This window comes from Dromiciops gliroides, chromosome 1 (genome assembly GCF_019393635.1).
Source record: "Dromiciops gliroides isolate mDroGli1 chromosome 1, mDroGli1.pri, whole genome shotgun sequence".
Classification (NCBI taxonomy): Eukaryota; Metazoa; Chordata; class Mammalia; order Microbiotheria; family Microbiotheriidae; genus Dromiciops; species Dromiciops gliroides.
The window spans coordinates 332,851,845-332,876,232 of record NC_057861.1 but is presented as its reverse complement, the minus strand read 5'-3'; the positions used below and the strand labels follow the sequence as shown (position 1 = coordinate 332,876,232).

Genomic DNA, 24,388 nt, shown 5'->3' with positions numbered 1-24,388 from the left:
CTATGTCAGAAGGGAGTGTGGGGAGAGCCACAAATTTCAACTTTAGTTTCTGGATGAAAGAGGAAAAAAATAAAACAATAAACCAAGACTTAAAAAAAAAGACAGCAAAATCTCAAAGTCTATTGAAACTCTGCCAATTTGCATTTTCACACCTATGGAAAGAGCTGTAAATGTATTTGTAATGTATGTGTGCCTTTCTGGATTCAGAGAATGGCATTCTCTATGGACCTTGCCAACCTTGCCTTCCTTATTTTATCATAGTGGTATTGAAATACTGTCTTATTTTCCCCATTTTGCTGCCTTGGGAGCAGATTTCTAGGGTTGCTTTTTTTGCTTTTTAAACAAAGACTCCCCTCACCAATCCAGGAAGCCTTCTTTGATTAGTGCCATCAGCCTCCCTAATTGTTCCCTTCCTTTGCCTCCCCTTAATCTTTACCCATAAACTTTGTCACTCTAGATGGACCATAGTTCTGGCCTTGGGGAAGATTTCTCATTCTTGTTGATTACTTTGCATTTATTTATGGGCTATTAACTTTCCACCTCCTCCACAAAACTCTCCTTGACTAACCACAGCTCACCCTGATTTCTCCCTTTTCTGATCTCTTTTTTGCACTTACAATATGAGTGAAAAAATCCAGCCCTTGATCTCTGATTATTCTGATGCTGTTCTCTAATTGTTTGATGACTGAGACTTATTTCTTCAACTAGAACAGGTGCTCCATGAGGGAGTAATAATAATAGTAATAGTAGTCCTCATCACAAGTGGTATTTACATAACACTTTTAAATTTGCAAATAATTTTACATAGATTATTTTATTTGGGACTGACCACATCCTTCTGAGAAAGGTACTATGATGAGCCCCATTTTCAAATAAGGAAACTGAGGCTTAGAGGGTTTAAGTGACTTATAACCCCAAACTACTTAGTCAAAAGGTGGAATTTGAATGTAGGCTTTCCTGACTCCAAGTACAGTATTCCTCAGGACACAGAATATGGGGAGGGGGGTAGAAGGTACATTACAGATTGAATATTAGAGTTGAGAAGGACCCTAAAGAATATTTAGTACAGTGATTCCCAAGCTGTGGGCTGCAGACACCAAGGAGGCCTGCAGCATTGTTGCAATGGCATTCTGGGAAGGCAGATGTGGGAAGGGAATAGCTAGTTTAGTTTAATCCATGCCTTCTTCTGCCACAGAGCTGGGCATATGCTAGACGCTAGGTAAAGAACTGCTAACTGATTCTGTATGCATAGGGGAATGTGGGTTTGGAAAAAGCTGATGTCCTCACTGTCCCCAGTCCAGTGTGTGTGTTTTAGCTTCTTTATTTCTGCTCAGGTTATTTCTGAATTTGGAATTTCTTCCCACATTCTCTCTGCGTATTCAGATCTTTCCCATCCCTTAAGCACTCCTCACTTCAGAGAGAAGTGACCTATTTGGGAGAAGTGTTTGGAAGAGTATTGTTCTTTAAAAGGAAAACAGTGAAGATGATGGGGAAATCCCAACCTGAGTGAAGTAACTGAAGTTAATCAGTTCTTAGAAGAACAGACTGAGAGGAACATTTAGTAGCAGTCTACCCAGCCAATCTACAGAAAATCTACCTGAAGGGCAAAATTTGCAGTATGGATTGTACTCAGACTTATGGAACAATTACCTGAAATATGGTTATGGGGAAGATGTGGGTAGAACCCCTAGAACTGATTTTAGGAAGATTTACTCCAACAGGGGCTTGGTGGGAGCTAGGAGGTAAGGAAACATTTATTTCCACATAAACACAGACACACAAAAAACCATAATGGGTGGCAAAGTGGATAAAACCTCTGGTCTTGAAGTCTGAAAGGCCTGAGTTTGAATCCTGCCTAAGATACTCATTGGCTGTGTAGCCCTGGACAACTCACTTAATCTGTCAGCTTCTGGTTCCTCAACTGTAAATTGGGGATAATAATAATTCCCAAGATTGTTGTAAGGATCAAGTGAGATAATGTATGTAAACTACTGGAAGCCTCAAAAGTGGTAGATACTTATTAAATATTATCATCATTATTATTCATAAAGAAATTCAAGGCCCTCCACAATCTGTTTTCCTAAACACTTATCCAGTTCATCTCCTACTACTACCTAATAGAATTGCCTTCTACCCTTGCCATAAAGCTTTACCTCCTTTCTGTGTTTTTTTAGCCTCTCCAACCTGGCTTGATCTGTTTCTCTGTAGAGAATGTCTTCTTACTTCTCATTTCATCCAAATCTCTAAAGCCCAATTCAAGTACCTCCTCTTCACTGAAGCCTTTCTCTTCACTGCTGGGTTCCAACCTGTCCCCCCACCCCCAACCTAGTGATTTCTCCATCCTCAGGAATTCTATATCGAGTATATACCGTTAGCAATTATTCCATACCTACTATGTCAGTTTCCTCATTTGAAAAATACAGATGATGCCTAGAGGACCTAACTCACAATGGGGATGGGGGGTACTGTGAGGATCAAATGAAATAACGTAGTTAACTGCTTTGTGAGCGTTACAAATTGTCAAAGACTCCACAGCCTTTTAGTGGACCTGTGGTGTCATTGGTGTAGCCATTTCCTCAACAGATTTGGACTGAATCCCTTTCATGAATTAGAAAATCCTGGAGGATTCTTCTCTAATTCTTTTCTCTGTAAATTTTCCAAAAGAGAACCTCTCAAAGTGCTGAAGGTTTTCCTCTTGTTCTTTCAATGTTACTATCTCATGGAGGAGATGGAGTACAACGAACAGAGAGCTGGCCTTGAAGTCCGGAAGCCCTGGGTTTAAGTCCCATTCCTCACACAATCCCTGATTGTATGACCCTGGGCAAGTTGCTCCAGGTAGCTCTCTAATAATATTCTCTGTGTTGCAGGTAAGGGGTTGACTTGCTTTGGTAGAGAGAGTTTCCTCACCTGGGTATTCCTTATACAAATGAAATCACAGGATAGAATTCAGAAGCTGAAGTCAGGAAGATAAGTCAAAATCTAGTCTCAGATACTTAACTAGCTGTGCGATGCTGAGCAAGTCACTTAATCTCTTTGTGCCTCAGTTTCTTGAACTGTAATATGGAGATAGGAATAGTACCTCCCTCAGAGGGTTGTTATGAGGATCAAATGAGATAATATTTGTAAAAGTACTCAGCATGGTGTCTAGCACAGAGTAGGCACTATAGAAGACTTATTCTCTTTTCTTTCCCCCCTTATTTCATGGGTGTGAGTGAAGCATTTGGCACATATACATACATATGTATAAAGGCAGAATAAGGTATAGTAGAAGGCACTGTATGTATTTGGAGTCAGAAGACATGGATTCAAATCCTGGCTATGTTACTTAATACCAGTGTGACTCTGTGTACTCCCTGGGCCTAGGTTTCTTCATCTCTAAAATAAAGAGGTTGAAATTGATGCTATGTAAGTTCCATTATAACTACAAACCCTATAGTTAAATTCACCAAACATTTATTAAGTACCTAATTTAATGTGAAAGACACTAGGGATAGAAAGAAAAAATGGAATAATTCCTACCCTCAAGGATCTTATACTTTCCTGGAGGGGTAAAGTATACAAATAGGTAAGTCAGTACAATATAACTCTAGGGGAGAAATTACATTAACTAATTTGTGTATTGGAGAAGGAGCCAAAACTCAACTCTGTCTCCTCATTCCTGATTACATGCTCTACAATCTGGAATGTAAACTCTTCAAAGTAGGCATTATTTTATTGATTGTATTTATATCTCTAGCATCTAATACAGTGCCTGGCACATAGTAAGTGTTTAATAAATATTTGTTGATTGATTGAAGATAAGGATTCTGAGAGCTTGAAGATCAAGAGGGAGTTTGTTCCAGCTGCTGGGAGTGGCTTTTTCAAATGTACACAGGTAAGAGATGTAATATTGCTTTGGGGGAATAGCTAGGAGTCTGGTGTATAAAGGTAATTAAGGTAAAGTAAGACTGGAAAGGTAGATTAGAGCCAAGGTGGGACATTTCTCTTAAAGACCAGTCTGAAAAATTTGGAGTTTGCCTCCAAGTCAATAAGGAAACTGCTGAAGGTTTTTTGAGCAAGGGATAAGCCTGACTGACCTATGCTTTAGGAGGAGTGTTTTGACAGCTCCCTATAGGATAGATTGGAGAAGGGAAAAACCTCAATCATAGAGACCAATTAAGAGGTCATTACGATAATCCAGGTAAGAGGTTATGATGACCTGAACTAGAATGGTAGATGTGTGACTAAAAGAAGGGGACAAGTGCAAGAAATGTTGTGGTGCTGGAATTGACACCACTTGAAATGGATAGGATGTGAAGGATGAAAGAGAGAAGAGTTAAGAATGACTCCAATGTTATGGACCTGGGTGAGATGACCAGGAGAATCACTATACCCCTGAAAAAATATAGGAAAGATTGGAAGAGATACAGAAATAGGGGGAAAGGTGATCAGCTCTAGGAATGAGGATTTGGGGAGAGTTAGCAGGGGAGAAAGATTTTTACCTTAGACACAGTAACTCAGAATCAAGGGATTGGGAGAACAAGAAGTAGGCATTTGCCATTCATTGGATGAGAGAAGAATTAGTTGATCAAGGCCCTCAGAATGTAGGATCCTGTGATATTTGAGTGTAAGGGTGATGAAATCAGCTTTCATAGTTTAACACTCCATCTGCCAGAGGGCTTGGGGTGAAAGTCCTGGTTGGGAGTCTGACTCAATAAATATCTGATGGTTGGGTGATTCAGAACAGCCTGAACTTATATTCAGCATGAGTTCTATAACCTCATCCCCTAAATGTCAATGGAGGAGGCATACACAGAAGAATGCTTGCATGGAGAATGCATTCATAGTATCTAGTGGTTTTTAATTTCCAGTAGTGTGTCTTTTATCTCTGGCTCCCTGAAGCTGGGGATCTCTGGTGATTATAATCTTATCTGTGCCAGTCTTGTCTCTCCAGCAAAATCCTCCAGGACAGGAATTATATTTTATTCTGCTCTCCTGATAATACCTAACACAGGCTGGGTACAGCATGGTGTAGTGGAAATGACACTAAATTTGGAGTCCACATGCTATTTGTGTGACATTTTCCCTCTAGTCCTCAGTTTTATTATCTGTAAAATGAGAGTGTTGAATTGGATGAACTGTGAGGTCTGTTCTGCCTCCAGTTCTAATGAACTATGAACACAATGTGTACTTGGGAAAGACCTGTTGATTGAGAATTGAAGCTAGATCTAAAGACCATTCTAGCACTAAAATTCTAAATCCCTGGCAAGGCCAGGCAATTAGGTCAACACCTTGGAGAGCTCATAAGGAAGCCTCAAGCCTCTTCAGAAGCAAGGAATGGAGAGATGGGACCTTCTCTAGTTTTGCTCTGAGGCAGGGTTCACTTTCTCAGCTGGTAGAACCTCCAGATACCTAGACGGATTTGGGGGTTACAAATGCTCATCAGTTGAATTGGGAATGTTCTGAGGATCAGATTTCTGGATCTCCACGATAACTTTGGGCACCCTAAAGTCTGGGATCCTCTTATGGGTTTTTATGGACTTATGTGGGTACCCTCAGAGTCACTCCCTGGTTCTAGGGTATTGTGATATGGAAAGAAGACTGCATCTGTAGTCAGAAGACAAATAGTTTCACTTCCAGATTCAGATCCCATGAAATGCATTGTCTGAGACCAGAATTTTTTGTTTGTTTGTTTATTAGTTTCAGTTATTTGTGAGCTCTTTTGGGGTTTTCTCTGCAAAGATACTGGAGTGGTTTGCCATTTCCTTCTCCAGATCATTTTACAGATGAGGAAACTGAGGCCAACAGGGTTAATTGAGTTGCTAAGGGTCACAAAGATAGTAAATGTCTGAGGTCATATTTGAACTCAGAACTCAGGAAAACTCATCTTCCTGACTCCAGGCCTGGAAGCCAGAATATAAGCACTAAAATAGATAGATAGATAGATAGATAGATAGATAGATAGATAGATAGATAGATAGATAGATAGATAGATGGATGAATGAATTGGATGGATGAATGAATGAATTGCAGTACATGTGTGTCAAATTCCCCCCAAGCCCCTGGAAATAAAAAAGAACACAAAAGCATACAGGACCATCAGACCCTCTCTCCCCAAAGTCCCACGTATAGGGATGGATACATACACACACACACACACACACACACACACACACACACACACACACACACACACACACAGGGGAGTGAGCCTGTGGGCTTCCATCCTCCCTGCAGAAGTAGTGCTGACAGGAAGTTGTCTGTGTCTGTTTAGAAATAAAATAATGCTCGAAGGAGAAGTGGGGAAACTTAATAGGACTTTAAAAGCACCAGGAGCCGATGGGGCTACAGATGGTGCCGGGGCCAGGAGGACTAAATAAACAATGGTTTTATGGGCGGGAATGTCGCCTCAGGGACAGGGCCTCGGAAGGGATGTTCACAGGCATTGTGTCCAACCTCATTAGCCTGCCCAGCGGGAATGCCGGCACTGCAGTTAAAGACATTGTGAGAAGGGAAAATACGCCTCCAAAGATCCTTTAAATGAACTGGAGGTGGAAGAAGCAAACTGTCTCAAGAACTCTGTTAGGCTAAATGACTCACCCAACATCTGCCACAGGGACCCCTAATTTGAAACTGATTGACTTACAGTCTGTTCAATCCCCTCCCCTAACACTTGCTCCCCTTTCTCCTTCCCTCCCCTCAACCAGCCCTCATCTCCCCAACCCCAACCCAGGAAACACAATAAAGTTGAGAGGCAAGAGCTGGGAAGGGCAGAACACAGCCAGGCACACTCAGAGTCAGAACTGTGACATGTGACAACATCGCATGAAAGCATATTTACTCATAGTCACTCTCATGCACAGACATGTTACTAATTAGAAAAATAATTATCAGAGGGATGGGAGCTGAGTGAGGCCATTTCAGTGGTCTGAAGGAAGCAATTAATCAATTAATACTTTTTAGGTGTCTACTCAGGGCTCATCTTACAATAGTTGCCATTCGATTGAATACATGTTTATTAAATGACTACTGTATGTATGGACCTGTGCTGGGCACCAGGGGAGAGATGCTTAGACTAGACATAGTCTCATGGAGCTTTGATTCTAGTAGAGTGTTAAGAAGAACGCATAGATTAATAATACACATCCAAGAGTAATATATAGTAAATGCCACTGAGTTACAAAGTGCTCTGTGAGGTCTATGGGGGAACTGACAGGGAGAATCATTGCAGCTTTCTTGGAAGGGGTGGCATTAAAACTGGGCTTTAAGGAATGGGAAAGAATTCAACCAGGAAGGAGAAAAGTATATTACTGTCAAAGGGGACAGGGTGAGCAAAGACTTGGAGATGAGAAAGCAAAGGGTGGGGAGCATGGAGGAGTGGGTGGGTGGGAGTGTCCTGCAGAATATTTGGCTGGTCTATAAAGTATGTGGATGAAAATAATAGGAGGTAGGACTAGAAAAGTAGGGTGGCACCACACTGTACTGTGGGGGACAAAGGAGGAAAAGAGGTTCTGTGGCACCCCTTAACAGAAGGCTCCCCAATGTAATAAGCCTGCTAATATACCACCATCACCACTCAAAGGCCATGGGATTTCTCCTTCAAAGACACCTGTAGGCTTGGCCTTTTCCCCTCCCTTCTTTTCAGAGGAGAGAGAGTGGAGGGAAATGCCTTATCTTCCTAACACACTTTTAGTCAGCTGGTTAGAGTACAAAACCACTTTCTTAGAGTTTGTGGAGGACCTGGGGGAGGTGTAGTTATTATATATACAGAAGTAAATTTCAAGTATCCACCAAAAACAATGTTGGATGTGACTGAATGCAAATATCAGTCTTTTAAAGTCATCTACATTTTCTAGTTTCTCCCTTTGGTGCCCCCTCAGTTTTCTGGGGCTAATCTATTTAGGGTACATGGTCTCTGGATCACTTCCTTCAAGCTCCTTCTCTCAAATTTTCATGCCTTTTTCAGTTGGCTACTTCCCTATCCCCAGTCATCCCATCTATAGTGAAATAATAGATCTAGCTTCCTCCCAACGTCTCATGCTTTTCCCACCCCAGCATTTTAACACAGCATCTATATTACTATCAGAAATAATATATTCATTATGAATTTTCTCCACCCAGCATCATACATTCAAGCCTCTGTCTACATATGACCCATATAGCCCATATTCAAGCTATCCTACCTAGTTCAGGAGGAACAATTTCATTTCTGAATTGCCAATTCGACTTGTGATTGCACCTACTCCATCCAGACAGAAGTACTCTTAAATCTACAACAATAAGGAGGGGAAATATTTCTTCATAGCTAGTTTAAAATGTACTTCCCTAGATAAGATACAAGAAACAATTGTAAAATAATACAAAATAGAATATAATCAGGCAGGAGAGTCTGTTATTCAAACTATAGGAGTTTGAAGCAGGGAAAGATTAGTATAGACTGGAATAGCCTAGAAAAGCATCCTGGAAGGGGTGGGACTTGGAATGATTCTTTAAGAATGAATGAGGGTAGGGCAGCTAGGTGGCACAGTGGATACAGCACCGGCCCTGGAGTCAGTAGTACCTGAGTTCAAATCTGGCCTAAGACACTTGACACTCACTAGCTGTGTGACCCTGGGCAAGTCACTTAACCCCAATTGCCTCACCCCCCCCCAAAAAAAAGAATGAAGGGGGAGGGGCAGCTAGCTGGAGCAGTGGACAAAGCACTGGCCCTGGATTCAGGAGGAGCTGAGTTCAAATCCAACCTCAGACACTTCACACTTACTAGTTGTGTGACCCTGGGCAAGTCACTTAACCCTCATTGCCCTGCAAAAAAGAAAAAAAGAAAGAAAAAGAAAGAAAGAAAAGAAAGAATGGGATTTAGATAAGGAGGGGCCAGCATTTAAATGAACTGTGTGAGTAAAGCTATGATGGTTAAAATGATCATAGTATGTGTAGAGAACAATAAGGATAACAGCTAGCCAAAGTGGAGATTTATTTCAAGACACTTGTCCAGGGAGTCTTCCGAGATTGTCCCAAAATGACAATTTAGAATTCCCTTAGCCACCCACCCCCAAAAGGAAGTGTCGCTATTTGATACTGTTGTGTGTTGTTAATTTATTCCTTACTTAGCTTTTGTGGTTTCTTAGCCCATTGCTTTCAGCGATGCTGGTTTAATCCAAGACCTATTGATGAAATGGGGTGAGATTGAGTCTGTGCTACTCTCTCCATATGGTGCACAGCCCAGGTCACATCAGTCATATTACCTTGGTGGCATTGAAGGGGTGAATGAGGGTGAAAGTGATGGTGAAGGGTCATGCACTATTTCTACTTATTGATCCCATTGCCCCATGATCTGTAATCTGGCTTCTGACCTCCTCAGTTAGCTAAAACTGCTATCTCCAAAGTTACAAATGATCCCTAAATTGCCAAATCAAATGGGCTTTTCTTAGTCCTCATCCTTCTGGACCTCTCTGTAGTTTTTGACACTACTAGTCACCTTCTCCTGGAGACTTTCTCTTCTCTTGGTTTTTGTGATACTTCTCCCTCCTATATCTCCTCCCAATCTATCTGAATACTCCTTCTCATCCTCCTTTGCTGGATCTTCATTTACTTCACACCCACTAACTGTAGGTTTTCCCCAAGGCTCCTCTCTGGGCCTGCTCCTCTTTTCCCTCTATACTATCTTGTTTGATTATCTCATAAGCCCCAATGGGTTCAATTAGCATCTCTATGTAGATGATTCCCAGATCTATATATGAATCCCGAACTCTCCCCTGAGCTCCAGTACTACATTACCGATTGCCTTTTGGACATCTTGAATTGGATGTCCCAATAGGCACTTGAAACTCAACATGCCCCAAACAGATCTCATTATCTTTCCTTCTAAGCACTCCCCTATTTTCAAGTTTCCTATTACCACCGTTGAAGCACTCCCATCCTCCCAGTCACCCAGGCAGGAAACCTTGGTGTCACCCTCAATTCTTCACTTACACTGGCCTACACATCACTCCATCCCTCTCCATTGGCTAGTTCCGAAGCCAGGAATGCTCTTTCTTCCTCTTCACCCCCTCCTAGTTTCTCTGGCTTCCTTCAAGACTTAGTTCAAATTTCATCTTTTTCAGAAGGCCTTTCTTGGTCTTCCCAACTGCTAATGTCAGACTACCTTCCATCTCCTCTGTACATGTCTATATATACCTAGTTATTTTTATGTCATCAGAGAAACAAAGGAGGGGGGAGGGAGGGAGAGAGAGAGGGAGAGAGAGAGAGAGAGAGAGAGAGAGAGAGAGAGAGAGAGAGAGAGGATATGACAGAGGCAGAGACTGACAGGGAGGCAAAAGTTGGGGATCATTGCCCAGTGTAAGATAGCATCATGATGTGGTAACCAGCAAAGTTCTTTTCATAGTAGGCATTAAAAGAGTCTTGCTCTTAGGAATAACAAGAATATCTTTTCCCTCTGCTCTGGTCAAAGCAGAACAGAGGCTGATTGTGTTCAGTTCTGGACCCCCATTTTAGGAAGGGCATTGATAAGAAAGAGAGCATTTGGAAGAGAGTGAGTGATGTGGTGGGAGATGCTTCAAAATTCCAACACATTTGGATTTGCTGAAGGAATCTGCTAGTCCCCATCTAGGTGAAGGGAAGATTTGGGGGAGATGAGAACTATCTTTGGCTTTTGAAGGGTGATGTAGAGGGATTAGAGGGATTAGGGCTCTGAGGTCAGGAATCCCTGAATCCACCATGGAGCTTCTTTGTCTTTAGCCCTTCCCTATGACTGGAATGTTCTCCCTGTTTGCTCTTCATACTTTTTTTTTTCCTAAGGCCTCCCCCATGTGGTGTCTGTGTTAGGTTGTATGTCAGGCTTTTTGTAAATATGCCTAAAGTTGTGAGTGTTGAATCGTGGGTGCTCTTGGATTGAATGTTTTGGGGGTCATGTTTTTGCTGAATATTGAGGGCAATGGAGAAGGAAAAACTGTTATTCTCATGTGTGTGTTTGTAGGGAGTGGTGGGGGTGGGAGGTAGGTTGACTCTGGGTTTTCCTCAGCAGAGGGTGCTTTGTGAGGATGGAGGAGAAAAAATAAAACCAACTTTTAGTCATAACTGATGTAATCAAGGTTTCAAGCCACCATCATAAATCTGGAAAGGATTTATGTTGAGCAAGGAAGAGGGTGAGGTGGGGGTGGGAGGTGTTTTCTGCCACTGATGGGAAGTAATATGGGTACCCTGACCTTGGATTCAGGAGTTGGGCTAGGGAGTATGGGCATTGGGAGCATGATAGTGGGAGGCCTCTCTGTTATTATTTTGCTGTACCTGAAAGGATATACATTTTTTTAAGTTAAAAAAAAATCAGTTGATTCTCCATGAAGTCCAATCATTTATTCTTCACTAGGGACCTCTCCAGAGCTGCCTGAATCTGTTCCTGGAGCCAACAGTACTGGGGTTTAGACCACAACTGCTCTCTGCCCCCTAGGAAAAGATGTAGAAAGCAGGGCCCCCCTAAATGGGCTTCCAGCACTTTCTAGGACTTCATTAAACATTCCCACCTAGAAATGTTACTTGCCCACACAGCCTTCCTGTAGTGTCTTATATTTACATCAGTGAAAAGTGCTCATCTTCCTCCCAAAACAATGTGGATAGTAAGTGGGAAAAAAAGTAATTTCATTCCATGTCTCTTAGGGCCCATTAGTATAAGGGTCAGAATGCAGGGTAGAGGAGGAAGCCAGGGTCTTGGGTTAGAGGCCCATCCAGGCTGGCTAACTTCACATAGAGAGAAATTCAAGTCCCTGGCAGCATGCTACAGTTAACAGAGCACAGATTCGAGAGGCAGAAGTCTTGGGTTCCAATCCCACCTTTGATTGCTGTGTGCTCTTGGGCAAGTCACTTACTTCACTTTCCTGAGCCTCAGTTGCCTCACTTATTACATAAAGGGGTTGGACTAGATGGTTTCTGAGGCCTCTTTTGCCTCTAGATCCATGATACTATGGTCTTATAATCCCAGACATAGACTTTTCCTATCTCTTTCTACAGATGATACCTTGAGTAACAGCCACAGTGGGGATCCTAGTCATAGACTGACCGTATACCCTTGGCAGTAGACAGAACATTTACTTACAAACACTTGGCTAGCAGTCCTTCCAGAGACTAGGTACATGGAAAGAACATGAAAGTAGCAACCTAACAACAAACCATCACTGTGTTTCTGTCCTCTTCTGGGCTTCTGGGGAGATGAGCACATTTTGTCCCTAATCACTCGATGTGAGTGGGTTTTTTGGACACTAGCCACCTTATTATGGGGGATGAAGAAGAGAGAAGCAGATCGAGATGGAGACAAACTTTACTGCCAGGACCATCCTGCTCTGGCCAGGTCCTATGCCTTCAGAGGCTGGATTCAAGGCTAGATGCCAAGGACTGGCTTGGCTCCCTTTGGCAGACTTGAGGATAATTAGTTGGGGGGAAGAAAAGACATGCAACAAAGAAGGAGGGAAGACTGCTGAGTTAGGGGACTTTCCATCTCACCTTGGGGCAACAGTATCCCCTTAGTCATAAAGTTGCTAGGGTCTGGGTCATGGCTCTTTGATTTCCAAATGGCAGGTTTCAGGGGAGCTATATTATTTCTATACTGAACATTTATGGATAGGATGGAGGGTATTGGAAGGTCTCAAACATGACATCTGACTTGCTCATTGGCTTCTGACTACAGGTGAAGTGACGATTCCCTTTCTCTCATCCCCTCAGCCAGTGAATGTGTAGTATTGCCCCTCACTATGTCAGAGCAAAAACCATCAAAGGATTAGAGCTGGAAAGGACCTTAAGGGTTGTTTATTCCAGTCCCCTCATTTATACAGTTGGGGAAACTGAAACTCAGAGAGATGACATGACTTGCCCAAGGTCACAGAACAAATAAGAAGTAGAAAAGGGAGTTCAATGCAGGTTTTCTGAATCCAAGTTCACAGCTTTGTCACATGCACTTATTCTCTTCCTTTCCCCACTTCCTCCTTCCTTCCATCTCCTTTCCATTGCTCCCTCTGCACCATCACCTATTTCCTCTTCTTCCCTTCTTCCTCCTTTAATTCCACCTTCTCTTCCTCCATTTACTCTGCCCTGCTTTCCTCATTTCACCCTGTCCTTTTCTCTTTCTTCTCCATTCTCCTTCTCTCCTCCCTCTCTTAATCACTCACTCTTTCTAAATATCACACAGGTTTCCCCTTCAGCCTCAATTGTCCCATTTTGTTTATTCCCCTTTAATTATAATATCCTTTCCTTTCACCTAAAATATTTTATATATTAGATAATTTTAAAACCAGCTCACTTTTTGGTAATAGCCCATCAAGACTGCTGACTCAGAACAATCTATTTAATATTGAATAAGCAATTAATAGATAGATGTTTAGGTTTGGTGCCCCCCCTTCCCTTTTTTTTTTTTTGCATACGTGCTTTCTCTCAGCAAAGAACAAAAGAGCTGATTAATCTGGTTTGGGGCACGTGTCAGAGGCAGTAGATATATGGGAGAAAGGAGATGAGGTTAGCAAGTTAGAAACTTTTGTGTCTAAGGGGAGGGAGGGAAAATGCATTTAGTTTGGAGAAGGATGAAGCCCAGTTTAATAAAGGAGATAATGGATGATTCTCTTCAAATGTGTAGGTCATAGATGGCACCTTTTTTTTATTATTATTAAGTCGAACACTGACAGCTTGGTCTAGCATTCTAGGATCTACCATCTGGCCCATAACCTCCCAAGCATCCCCCTTCCCCACCTTATTTCTCATTGCTTCCCCAGATGCTTCCTCCCTCACAGCCAGGCCAATTTGCTCAACTCTCCCTAGTATATAACATGTACTTTTCTGCCTTTTTGTCTTGGATTATATATTTCCTGGTCTGGAATGTCCTTCCACATCTACATTGCTTATCCAAACCAAGTTCTAGTTCAAAGCTCAACTCTTTCAGGAAGCCCCTTCTGATAATGATAGTAACCACAACAACGACACTAACAACAACAACTATTTATATGAAATTTTAATGTCTGTAAAATGCTTTAAATATTTCATCTGATTTGATGACCCATATGTTTACAGATCACATATAGCACATATGCTATTTCTGATGACACAAAAGATAGTGAACTCTTCTTCCTCTGAATTCCTATTAACACTTAGATTTTATAATTTAGAAGACTTACTTATCACTAGGTGGCTCAGTAGATAGAGTGCTGGACTTTGAATCAGGAAAACTCAAGTTTAAATGTCGCCTCAGGTATTTACTAGCTGTGTGACTCTGGATAGGTCACTTAACCTTTAGACCTTAGGACTCTTTAGATAGGAGATTAGGATATACCCAATGTACTAGCCCCTAGACTCAGCATCTAGGTTTCCTTGCCCTGAATCTTGGCTTTGAAGGGCCTGAGGAATGGCTTGGGGTAGGTCAGGATCACAGTCCTTCCACACCCAAATCTGCATTGGCACCGTAAGTCCCCTTACTGACCACTACAGTCCTCTCTAGGGTTTGATCCAAACTCTTCCTAAACCTGTTTTTGGAGAACAAGGTCACATCTTTTCCCCTACCTCATGTAATGCACCCTGACTCTGTGTTCCTTTGCCTTTTTTAATCCAGAAAGTAGTCCTCAATTATTTCAGTTTTGCCTTAGCTCTACTTTCCTAGGTCTTTTTCCAATCCTTTTCTATCTCCCCTGAAAGCCTTTTATCAAACCTACCTCCATGTTTTAGGTAAACATACTCAGGGTATGTTTGAAGGAAGTAATATCTTTTGCTCCAATACCCTTTCTAATGGAGCCCAGCTCAATACTAGCCACCTCCATCACAGCAACCCCCCAATCACAGAACATCAGAGCTGGAAGGAACCTTAGAGGTCCTCTAGTCTGAATCCCTCATTTTACAGAAGAGGAAACTGAGGCCCAGAGAAGTGACATAATTTATCTTGGATCATATTGAGGGTTAGTGGCATAGCAAGGACTTGAACTCAGGGCTCTTGATTCTTAATCCAAAGCTCTTTCCAAAGGCTTTTTCTTGTCCAGAGCAGGGATCCTAGAGTCATAATCACAGTAGGCTATTCATCAGAGATGTTGGGAGTGGTTGCCCAGGCTACCTTTAGACATCCCTGGAAGGGACGAGAAGGTAGATGGACAGGGAACTGAGACCCAGGACCGGAGAAGAAGGGTAGAGATATAGGGGTGACCAAGTCACAGACAGTCCCACAGAAATCACAGGTGCTAGGGTAACATGGCCATTCATTCATGGTAAGCCCCAAACCCTCTCCCACTTCCTGTCTCAAATCTTGGTCCTCCACAACCCCAAGCTGCCCTTCCCCACTCCAAACTCTTTCCCTTCTTAGCCCCCAACCTCTCTCCCCTCTTTCTTCAAAGCAACCACCCATTCCAAAACCATCACCATCACCCCTCATCTCCCTCCCACCACCAACCCACCCAAACCTCCCAGGTCAAAGTAACTCAGAGCTTTCCCAGGTTAGGGGTCACATGACCTTCCTCACCCCTGGTCCCATACAAGGGAGACAAGGGGCAAGCCTAGCCTATGAGGCAGAGAGGCTTGAGTATGGGTGGAATCACAAATTTCCAACCCACCCCCAGGGCCCTAGTGCTCAGGCCTTTCAGCCTGAAGTTCCCGGTGTGGTGGGACTGAGCAGAAGTGGTGCTCAATGGCCAGGACCTGGACCAGTGAGAGTGGTGTTGATGGGTCAAGGCCTTGCCCATGAGGGCACCTAGATAAATGAGCCTTTGGGTACGGGGGCCAACGCAGATGGCTACTACCTCCTCGGCTCTCGCTGTCCGCAGGCTTCACCTGGATAGGCCTGTTCATCTGCAAAGAAAAACACAGAAGGAAAGAGATGGTTAGCACTGGTTATCAGGTCAGTCAGTCAATCAATAGGCATTTATTAAATGCCTATTATGTTCCTGGAGCTGTGCTAAGGGCTCAGGATACGAAGAAATGTAAAAGACAGTTTTTGCCTTGGTGGAGCTCACAATCTAATGGAGGAGACAATATGCAAACAGCTATGTACGAAGAAGCCATATGTAGGGTAAAATGGAAACAATCAACAGAGGCAAGGCACTGGCAATCAATCCATAAACATTTAATAAATGCCTACTATGTGCCAGACACTGTGCTAAATGCTAGGGCTACAAAAAGAGGCAAAAGGCAGTCCCTGCCCTCAAGGAGTTTACAGTCTAATGGACCATAATTAAGAATTAAGACAGTTGGGAAGGCTTCCTGTGGAAGGTAGGATTTTAACTGGAACTTGAAGGATGTCAAGGTAGGTTGCAGAAGAAAGGGAGACTCAGAAAATTTGGGCAGGGGAACAGCTGCTACGCTAAGCTAAGGTCTTGAATTTCAGAATGACTGACATTTTCCCCCTCAGAGCTACACACACATTAGAGAAACACACACTCATAGATATCAGCATATAAATATTCAATGCATATACATCGAATATACATATACATATACATATATACATATGCATGACCACACACATACACAGTAGTTTTCAATTTTTCTTTGCTCACAGCACAACATTGTTCTTTGAAAGGAGGAATCATAGTATACTGTGGGAGAGTTGGATGGAGCCTTTAGAAATCACACAGTTTGTAGCACAACTAGTGAACTCTAGGCACACTCATGTGCCTTTGCAGACCCTTTGAGAACCACTGATGTGCTCCCACAGACACACAGAGATCCACCCATGTGGAAAGTCACCTGATTGCTTATGCACACACCCATCTACACAGACACAAACACATTTATGCTTCAAACTTATCCTTGCTCATGGGGTTGGTGGCTATAGTCTCATTATTTTAGGAACTACCTCCCCATGGACCTCAGTGATTGATTTATGTTCCCCTCCCCATGGGCCTCATACCTTTCCCCCTGCCCTGCAACTGGGCTCTCCTTCCCACATTATGTCATTATCAAGAACTGATAACTATTTTCCTTCTGAAGGCCATTGAGTAGCTCTCAGGCATCAGGTCCCTCTCTCCTTCTTCCCTTTCTAGTATGGTCTTTTGGTCTCTCTGACTCAGGAATTGAATAGCATATCTGGGCAGGTATGCTCACTGATTAGAAGTTTAAGAAGTCCCAGGTCACAGAACTCATACCCATGTGAGTCACTTAGTTTTAAAATAGGCAAACGCCATTCTGCAGCCACCTCTGACTTCCTAACTTCAGTCACAGACTAACCACAACACCAGTCACAGACTGATCATTCTCACTTTGCTCACAAATTGACCCTAAGCTGAGTCACAGATTGACTCCTGACCCTGACCAGAGACTCACCCCAGCAGACTGATGCTAAATTTGCCTATAAACTGCCTCTTACCCTGTCCTTCTATTTCATCTAGATGTAACTGTCATTTGGAGGAGTGGGGATGATTTTGTGCAGTCCATACCCCCTGCTGGAGGCATATTTCAGAGTGCATCCTGCTGATGGTGGGTATAGAAGGCAATCCATTCACTCTGCTGTGCAAGGTGATAAGCACCGTAGGAGTCATCCCCTGGGCTGATTCCCTGTGAGTGTCTCCTCTCCCCTGGGGATCTGGTGAAATGACTTGCTCTGAATTCTGATAAAAATGGGAAGATTTATAGAAACTGATGCAGTCAAAAGACAAAGTAAAACCAGGAGTACAGTAGCTAAAGTGACGAAAGTCATGTAAACAACAATGAAAGGTAGCTGAGCTCTGATTCATTGTAATGACCAGCCTCAGTCCCAAAGAACAGATGATGAATCCCACCTCCCCACCCTCCTACCTTGGTAGAGAAGTGGGAGATGTGGGGGTCACAATGTTGAATACACCATCAGCTAAGATCTCAGTGTTGGTTAGTTTTGCATAACTACTTCTTTGTTACAAATTCGTCTGGATCACTTCAGATTTGGCAGATGTCCCAAGGTAGCATGAGTCACCATTCCCTGCCCTGCTGTCCAGAGGCAGTTCCATATGGAGTTAAGGGAGGCTGAGACTACCCAAGTTAAGTGCTGCAGTATCCTTACTGAATGTCTTCTCTATGCTATGGCTAAGTAAATATCTTTTTGTTAAACTAAATATACATGCATATATATGTGTGTATATATTTACACATATATACATACACATACATGCATACATGCATCAGGAAATGACATGGGAAACAAAAGAAATCAATAAACTTTAGAAATAATATATATATGGGGCAGCTAGGTGGCACAGTGGATAAAGCACTGTCTCTCGATTCAGGAGGACCTGAGTTCAAATCCAGCCTCAGAAACTTGATGCTTACTAGCTGTATGACCCTGAGCAAGTCACTTAACCCTCATTGCCCCTCCCAAAAGAAATGATAGAGTAGACAATTTTTAAGGTTGTGTTTAGCACGAAACTGAAACGGTACCATTTTAAGATGGGCTATCTTCTTGGAAAGCTTGTAGTTTGAGTGGGAACACAAGATTCATGGACATGAAATCATCACAGGGACAATGGTATGGGAGGAGAGAGTGAGAAATTCTGAGTGAGAACTGGCAAATGTCTGTTCCAAGGATGTACATGCACTGAGAACTATGGCTCACCCTGGAAGTGTGTAGGTCAATTATACCTAAAAGCTGATGGGTATTTCGAGGTTCCCTCCAGCTCAGAGATTGTGTAGGGAAGAAAAAAAATCAAAGGTGATTAGGAAGTAAAGTATTTCAACCCCATGCCTTAGCACAGTGCCAATCACAGAGAAAGTGCTTAGCGATTGCTTATTGACTTATTGCTACTAAAACCCCTGACATTCCAGGTCTTCCCCACCCCCCGGGGGTGGGGAGCAGGGACCAGAGAAGAGAGGAAAAGTAGAGCCAGCAGCCTAGGGAGAGAAAAGATGTGAGTATTCCTTGGGTCTAGGACATTTCTGATATCTAGATTCTGTCATGGAATGGAAGGCTAGCTAGAACAGAGGTTCTTAATGTAGGGTCACTGGGATTTAAAAAAAAATCTTTATTTTGCTAAGCATATTTGAATATAAATTTCTTTTTGTAATACTAAGTACTTTATCTTATATCTTTAAAAACATTCTGAGATGGGGCAGCTAGATGGTGCAGTGGATAAAGCGCCAGCCCTGGATTCAGGAGGACCTGAGTTCAAATCTGGTCTCAGACACTTGACACTTGCTAGCTGTGTGACCCTGGGCAAGTCACTTAACCCCCATTGCCCCGCAAAAACAACAACAACAACAACAAAAACAAAATAAATATTCTGAGAAGGGGTTTATAGGATTTATCAGACTACCAGAGAGATACATGGTTAGAAGCTCCCCAAATGAATAAGAAACTTGGTATGAAGACCAAGAGGTAGTAATATGGAGGGCTGCCCCATCTGAAAACTGAGGGAAGTGGACAAGATGACTTCTAAGATCCTTTCCCACTCTAATATATTATTTTATGAGGACTCACAACTTGTGGTAAGGATTTGAAATCAAAACAGGCTGAATCCAGAGCATGAGAAGCTTAGAGGAGTTAAGAATGGAAGATCTAGGGAAGATGAACCATCATCTTAGGGCTGCATACATTCTGATAGACCCTAGTCCTTGATGAGGTGATTCTACAAAGGTGCTATGGGAATGGAGGTTCAGAAGCCTGGGAGTGTCAGGAATATTAAGATTCTAGCATGAAATTAGCAAGGTTAGATGGAATGATCATTGTTTACCTTTTAAGCTAGCAGAGATGTGAAAAGATGGAAAATACTATTGGAGGGGATAAGGGAAGACAGGTATACTAATTCACTTTTGGTAGAGCTGTGAATTGGTTTGACAATTGGAAAACAATTGGGAATTATTCAAGAAAAGTTACAAAATTCTTCATATCTGTTGACCCAGATATGTGTTTATACTCTGACTTTGAGATCTCGCTCCTGGAAATATATCCCAAGTCAGTTATTGATAAAAAGAAAAGATTCATATGTTCAAAAGTGTCCATAGCAGCATAATTTTTTATAACAAGAAGTTGGAAACAAAAAAAAAATATGTCCATTGACTGGGTGAATGGTATGTGGATATAATGGGATACTAACATTCCATAAAATGATGAATAAGAAGAATTTGGGGGGGGATTGGAAGATTTGTATGAAGTGATACAGAGTGAAGAAAGCAGTCAAAAGAATTATATATATATATATATATAATATATGTGTGTGTATACACACACACACACACACACACACACACACACTCACTCACATACACAATGTCTTCCACAATGTTAATAAGGTCATTATGGAGAGACAGCAAACTGGTTAATGACAACAATCAATGTTGGTAGCATAGTGCTAAAGTTAAAAGCTGCATCCATCCTTTCTGTTAGCAATAGATAAAATGACTTTGTAAAGGGGTTTGTTTGGGAAATACCTGTTATCTCAAAATAAAATGTCAATCCATTTTTTTTAATTAACAGGAAAACAAACCCCAAAGTAAAAAAAAAAAAAAAAAGCAAGGCTAGAACCTAAAATCATTCATTTAGATCCTGGGTCATGGACAGATATTTTCATTGGCACTCTGGGTATGTTTATACTTATAAATATAGGTATTGTGACTTCACTTTCTCCGTAACAAATCCACTCTAGAGTTTATCTTAGCTATAGTATTGTATGTGAGGTGGGGTGGGATGGGAGGGTGTTAGGGAGCAGGGCCGGGAAGTTAGGCCTGGAAGGAGAGGTAAATGCCTAGAATTCAAAACATTCAGTCCATTGCATGACTGCATGGGAAATAATTTGCAAGACCAGCGCTTAGCTCACAAGAAAGTCAAAATCATTTGGCCAAAGAACAGTGAGCTTAATTCTGGATAGGGCAATGGGCATGAGCTAGAGCAAGTTCCTGCTTTTTAATGGGTCTAAAGATGATTGATCTTTGTATTTAGTGGTGCCCAAAGCAAGTCAATTGATCAATCAATCACCCAGAATTCAACAAGTACCTACTATGTGCTGGGAACTGTGCTAAGCACTAGGAATATAAACATTAAAAAATATTGCTCTAGGGGCAGCTAGGTGGCATAGTGGATAAAGCATGGGCCCTGGATTCAGGAGGACCTGAGTTCAAATCTGGCCTCAGACACTTGACACTTACTAGCTGTGTGAACTTGGGCAAGTCACTTAACCCCAATTGCCTCACCAAAAAAAAAATATAGACATAGACATAGACATAAACATAGACATGGACATGGATATGCATATGGATGTGGATATAGATATAGATATAGTTATATATTGTTCTCAAGAAATTTACGTTCTATTGGGGGGAGATAAGTGCCCATATATAATTATACATAGGATACACATAAAAAACAAATACATATTAAATGCAAGGTACTTTGAATGCGATAGTCCCATCAGTTGGAGGGATCAAAAGAGGGTGCATGCAGAAAGGAAGGGTTTGAAGGCATAGAAGGATTCTAGGAGTTCCCTTTCTTTCTGCCTATGTGACACTCTATCCCTGTGGCCTCTTCCTCTGATTAGCTGGTTTCTCCCAGAGATGCCATTTTAAGGAAAGAGCCCAGGCCACCCACTGGGTGGAGATAAGGGGGAATAATAAACTGAAGGCACAGGGTGTGGAGTCAAACAGAGCCATTAAGGCACACGTGGACAAAGTCCAGAGTAAACCTAGGAACTAGGTCAAGAGACCAAGAGGTGAAAGAGTCTTTTCAGGGGAGAACTTGACTTAAGTATAGACTAGTGTGTATGTTTAAGCTAGCAATCCAAACAGGAAAATGGGACGGGGAACAAAAGGGAGCATGAAAGAGAATGCAGGTCAGTATGTGGATTGATGTAAGCTGCCCCTTGGAAAGATTTTGCCAAGGGCTGACAATGATATTAATCTCATATTATGATATATAAAATGATAGATACCTTGAACTATCTGATCCTGTGTTAGGAAAGGAAAAAAGGAGAAAAAAACAAGTAGGAAAGCGGGGAAATGTCTTATTTGATTGTGATGTTCCATCTTTCCACCTAGGGTCTTTCCTTTATCTTTCCCCAATCAAAGCCCCCCCAGGCCTAACTTCTTGGGAACTATTTCTTTTTGGTTGTTTTTTTTTATGCTCTTAAAGAAAACTCATGGTCATTTTGCCCTGTTCCCATGCCCTGTACCTTTCCATGTAAAATAATAAAATTTAAGCAAAATAAAGCTAGGGAGCTCCTTCTGAAAGCATGGCATAGTGAGTGCATGGAGTCCTGGACTTGAGAATGAGAAGATCTGAGTTTGAGTCTAATTTCAACCTAACTGTGTGATCCTGAGCTTTTTATTGCTCCCTCAGAGACTTCTTTTTCTTATCTGCAAAATAGGCTCTATCTAGATTACAGGGTTGTCATGAGCAAAGGACTTTATAAACTGTCAAAGGTTATATAATTGGAGCTGTTACTTCATCATACTCTTTCTCTGTCCACCTAAAATAGTTTCTGCTTGAAGCACATACTCTAACCCTTGCTCATACGTTGCTTTATATTGGTATCTAATTGCTTAATATGTATATGTGTGTATACATATATGTGTGTGTATTTATGGGTGTGTATCCTGTTTTTCCCAAAGTGATTGGAAACTCCCCGAGGGCAGGAAATATATGTTTGAAACAGAATCAGGAAATAAAAATAGACAGAGATACATTGAAAAAAAATGATCTCCCTGTCTTTTTCTCCCTCCCTCTGTGTCTCCATCTTGTGTCTCTGTGCTGTCCCATGGTGAGAAAGGAGTGAAACAAGAAGTCACACAACAGAAGTGATTAATAAATAAATGGCTGATTTAATATTCCTGGTGATGTACCCATTTGACAATCCCTTGGCAGAGCCAAGAGAAAAATGCTGTGGGTGGGAATCCAAGCAACCAGAAAGAGATTGTCTGGGTGTGAAAGATACCAATTACCGGGAGAGACATGGAGAGGATGCAGAAAGGGAAAAGACTGAGTTCTTTTGCTTTATGTATGGTGTCTTTTTGAGTCTCTGCTGCCACCATCCTTTGAGGGGAGGACCTGGCAGGCCCCTCAAGGTGGGCAGGCCCTCAGTGGGAAAAAGGGAGTGATAAGAGAATTGGAGGAAGGGGCCTGATCTATGAAGCCATTCCTGGTTTCCTCCTTCCTACCTCCCTCACTAGGCTTTGGCCCACAGGTAACTCATTGTCTTTAGTCTGCCAGACCATCTGATCTGTCTGGTCTGGTCGGGCCTTATCATTGTCACTCCTTCACCCCAGCTCACTCTCCTTTCCTGGAATACCCACAAAAAGATATTCCCCCCTCTCTGCTAAGCCACATTTCCTCTGTGTCTCTCTAAAAAAATAAAAACAAAAATCTTCAGTCTCTTGGACCTTCTCCAAGCCACCCAGATTTCCTCACTCCCCTTCAGTCCCTCATAAAATTTAAAGCTGGAATGGACTTTAGAAGTCCGTTCATTTTACAGATGAGACAACTGAGTCCCAGAGAGATGTCTGCTGTTAAATAGGGGAACAAGAATTCAGGCCCACATCCTCTAACTCCTCCTTTCAACCGATTTCTCTCTCTGTCTCTGTCTCTGTCTGTCTTTCTGTTTCTCTCTGTCTCTGTTTCTCTTTCTGACTCTCTCTGTCTCTGTCTCTCCCTCCCTCCCTTCTTTCTTTCTTTCTCTTTCTCTCTTTGTTTATTTGTTTCTTTTCTCCTCTTACCTATTGACATTAATTCATCTATCTATCCATCCATCTATCATCTATCATCTATCTATTCCATCACTCCTTATCTTGTCCAGGCTAGAAGTACAGCAGCTTCCAAGGGAGCTTTGACCTGTTCCATTTTGGACCTGGGATGGTTCACCTCTTCTTAGGCAACCTGAAGGACCCCCCCCCCAACATCCCTTTACTACTTCCACTCCCAGGAGTTCACTGTATTGGCTCTGCAGTTTCAGAGCTCCTAAACGAAATCTACTCACCAGCCTTAGTTTCCCAATAGCCGGGACTATAGGCATGGGCCACTACCCCCAGCCAAAATTCTCTTCCACATCTCCACAACTGCTTAGCAATAACCTTGATCTGGAAGCCATTTGCTATATCCAGAGTTACATCTGAACCATTTTTGTAGCTTATTCATACAGATATTTTATGTGTGTCCCATCTCCCTTTCCAAACTCCAGAACTCAATGTATAACTCTGGGAAGGCCCAAATTCCAGCAGTGGAATCTTCCCTGTTGTAGAATATAGGAGAACTCCTTATGTACTGAATCCTTCTTCCTCCCCATCACTTGGGTTTCAAATCTTGGTTCTCTTCCTTTTGCCTGTGTGACACTCAGACTCTGCATCCCCTACCTCTAATTGGCTGGTTCCTCCCAGAACCTCCATTTTACAGAAAAAGGACAGGTCAACCACGTCTTCATTCATCTCCAGGCTCTACTTCTATCTCTCCGGACTTTCTCTGCTATTCTCCTGGACTGATACCTTCTCTTCTTACCACTCCCATCCTTTAACT

At 42.2% G+C, this 24,388-nt stretch overlaps 1 protein-coding gene across 33 annotated transcripts in view; it reads right to left on the bottom strand.

The window, feature by feature from the left end:
- Window positions 1-24,388, bottom strand: part of CELF4 (CUGBP Elav-like family member 4) — a 585,818-nt gene that overhangs the window by 137,601 nt on the left and 423,829 nt on the right. For all 33 annotated transcript variants that reach the window (XR_006354073.1, XM_043975762.1, XM_043975767.1 and 30 more), the window contains exon 3: window positions 15,729-15,777. Coding sequence is in view for 32 of the 33 variants with exons in the window: in XM_043975762.1 (XP_043831697.1) it covers window positions 15,729-15,777 (49 nt within the window). In the remaining variant the exon portion in view is untranslated. The remainder of the gene's footprint in view (window positions 1-15,728; window positions 15,778-24,388) is intronic.